Source organism: Echinops telfairi, unplaced genomic scaffold, assembly GCF_000313985.2.
Source record: "Echinops telfairi isolate 266 unplaced genomic scaffold, ASM31398v2 ScPeMD7_7420;HRSCAF=8458, whole genome shotgun sequence".
Taxonomy (NCBI): domain Eukaryota; kingdom Metazoa; phylum Chordata; class Mammalia; order Afrosoricida; family Tenrecidae; genus Echinops; species Echinops telfairi.
The window spans coordinates 47199602-47202656 of NW_022111320.1; the positions used below are offsets into that span (position 1 = coordinate 47199602).

A 3055-nucleotide genomic window follows, 5' to 3' on the forward strand; every position below is an offset into this window, starting at 1 on the left:
GTTTCTGGGGCTCAGTGGTTAATAACGAGGCCTCACTTCCTCTGGGCCCCTCAGGGCTGCCTCACTTGACTGATGCTGTTTGCGGGCCTTCATGGCCCTGCCAAGCCACATAGTGGGGTGCAGGTTTCTGTGGGTGCCGCCTGCACGTGCTCCCTGGCAGGTGAGCCCCGTGATTGTCCCTGCTGACGCCCCCAGTGTTCACTGAGCACAGGGTGTGGTTCTGGTGGCCCCCAAGAAGCGTTTGGTGGTGAATGAATGAACAAGATGAGTAAACACTCTTCTAAATCCAGGTTATTTCCTGAGCCAGCCTATACCTCACTCTTGATACACATGAAAAGTACTCATAATAGCTGAGTCCCCGCGGCGCTTCATGACGTGCTTGGAGCTGCTGGGCCCGCTACAGGAGTTGGGGCATGGGGCCTCCTGGACAGGCCCTCTGCTGGCCTGAAGAGAAAGGAGAGAAGTGGGGTTGTGGCCTCCTGTGGGAAGCTGTGGCAGGAGCAGCCACGTAATTGCCTCCCCTAGTCCCTCTGTGGGGCTTGGGTCTGGAGTTTGAGCGGGTGCTGCCCCCCCTTCATTCTTCCCACTGGAATGTGTGTATAGCTCTCAAGGAGGGGCAGCTCTGGGGAGGAAGAGGAAAGCATGGGGGGGGGGTGCACAGACCACTGGGGACTGGCAGCGACAGTGTGCCAGGTTGTGTTTTGTCCTCTTTCAGGGCCTCCCTGCCTTCTGGAGAATGGCCCCCGCGCGGCAGAGGCTTGGCTTTTATGCCTCCCTTCTGAAAAGGCAGCTCACTGGCGGGCCTGTGGTCACTACGTGGGACACAAGAGTTCCACCGGGACATGCCCGAGGCATTTACAGTGCCACGGGAGAGTGGCCCAAAGAGTACAGCCTGCAGACAAGGAAGGACGTGGAGAAGTGGTGGCAGTGCCAGGTCAAAGAACAGGTCTGTGAGAGTCCTGATACCGACGTGAGTATCCCGGGGGACCCTGGGAGTGGCAAAGAGGACGCTGGTCGGGTTGTTGGAGTTCAGGAACTTGCTAAGCATGTGCCCTTGGAGCCCATCCCTAGACCTCCCCCGTTTCCTCCTGGAGGGTGGTCATCTGCCTATCCTGCCTCCTCCTCAGGGCACCCATGAAGGGGATGGAGGTGACATGCTGAGAGGCGCCAGCGTGCGTGGCTACGACTGCTGTGCATGGAAGGCGCGTGGCTGGCAGCACTGCCCCAGGCCTCTGAAGCCACGTTTCCAGGGGAAACCTACCCAGGCAGAAGCCATGGCGAGTGTCGGATCCTTCATGGCCCAGTGCCTGGTGGGGCAGGCCCCCAGGGATCTGGCAGGATCACCTGTGGAACTGGGGTCCTCAGTGGAGGAACATTGAAGCTGTATATGCTGAGAAGTGCTGCACCCCCTCTGTCACCCTGGCCTCCAACCCTGCCCTGTCCGCTGGTTTGGGTGTCCCAGCCTCTCCGCTAACTGTGTTCCAGGGCTGGGCTCTTAACCTGGCAGCTTAGCTCAGCCTAGTGGGCTTGCGGGCCTCTTGCGCCAGTGCAGCCCTCTACCTGGATGACCTGTCCTGGGTACCTAGCAGCTGTCAGTTTCCTGCTGGGCGTCTTGTCGTGACCTGGGTCAGAATGACAAATGGTAGGTGCCATCTGTTTCAGGACATGTTTGGATATGATCAGGGCATGGATGTGATAGGGTTTTACTTTCCGATTCAGACTTTCCTTCTGGACTAGTTACCACCCCACTCATCCAGGCCTGTGCTTCCCAGAGTGGGCAGTACTGCCCCCTGGAGGCAAACGATGGGAGCCAATGGGGGGGATATGTGTGCAGGACCAGATACCTACACTTTATCCTGGATTGTGGGCCATGAGTATAATCATTTGTAATTGCCAGGAGAGCCACTGCATCTTTTTTTTTTTTTTTAACCTGAGAAGGTGGCGGCAGCGGGCCAAGTAAGCTTGGGAACCTGTGGACGCAGACAGTCCACGTTGAATTAAAGAGATTCAGCCAAAGACAAGCAGTTGTGTGAGGCTAACTCAGAAACCCCAGTTCGCGGCTGATGATTGCCTGTTAGATCCGTCAGGGCCATTCTGACTCGCAGTGACCCCTGTGGGTGCAGAGGAGAGCGGTGCGGCGTCTCCGGAGGGTTTTCAGAAGGTCGCCAGGCCTTTCTTCTGAGCTACCCCGGAGTGAGTTTGAACCATGCTCACCTTGCGGTGAGAGGGCCACAGCTTCACCACCCATGCCACGCACTGCGCTAGAACCCCCCCTTCCCGCTCCTGATCCCGAGTGTCGGAGGCATGCTGTCTGCTATCCGGCTGGTGCTCGTAAAAACATGATGAATTTCTGATAAAAATTGTGTTAAACTGAAGGATGGTTTTTGGCATTGGTTGGGAAGGAGACCTGGTAGTGAGAGAGAGGTGGCGCATAACAGCGACACGGAAATGAGGTTTGAACGAATGCAGAAAAACTGACTGACCTTATTAGGAAGTAACCATCCTTCACGTCAATGTGACAACCTAGTTTACCTACGGTGTGTTTTGGAAGCCAACTGTAGGGAACAGTTTAATTCTGAGTAAGGAGAATCAAAGAGAAAAGCGCCTTCTCTCTGTTGTTCTTGTTGCTACTGCTGTTGGGTTTGAACTTTCTGTTCGCTTAAAAAAGAAAATGAAGTAGATAGACATACACGGTCCTTCGATGAGCGGGGAAATAGCTGGGAGTAGGCCAGGCAGAGCATGCACTACAGGGGTTTGGGTCTGGGGCCCATCCCCCTGGCAGAGCCGCTGCAGGACATGGGTGTGCGGGCGCTCATACCATTTCCCTCCCATCCGCGGGCTCTTATTGCTAAGTGCGCATGACTGCCTTTTATCTCACCAAACGGTTCTGAAAAGTAAATGAGAAAATATGGCTGGCGATATTTTACAGCAATCAGAAGTGTTAGATGAACGAGAGGTCCCGGTGGGTGGGCCTCTGAGGCAGGAGAGCGAGGCTGAATGCTGGGAGCTCTTGAAGCACACTGATGGGTGACCAGTCTTGCTCAGGAACGGGGCC

General features: G+C 55.7%; 1 protein-coding gene across 1 annotated transcript in view; it reads left to right on the plus strand.

Moving 5' to 3' along the window:
- LARS2 (leucyl-tRNA synthetase 2, mitochondrial) overlaps positions 1 to 3055 on the plus strand; it is a 165670-nt gene that overhangs the window by 3482 nt on the left and 159133 nt on the right. Inside the window, exon 2 of the mRNA XM_045297697.1 lies at positions 716 to 970. Coding sequence (XP_045153632.1) covers positions 716 to 970 — 255 coding nt within the window. The remainder of the gene's footprint in view (positions 1 to 715; positions 971 to 3055) is intronic.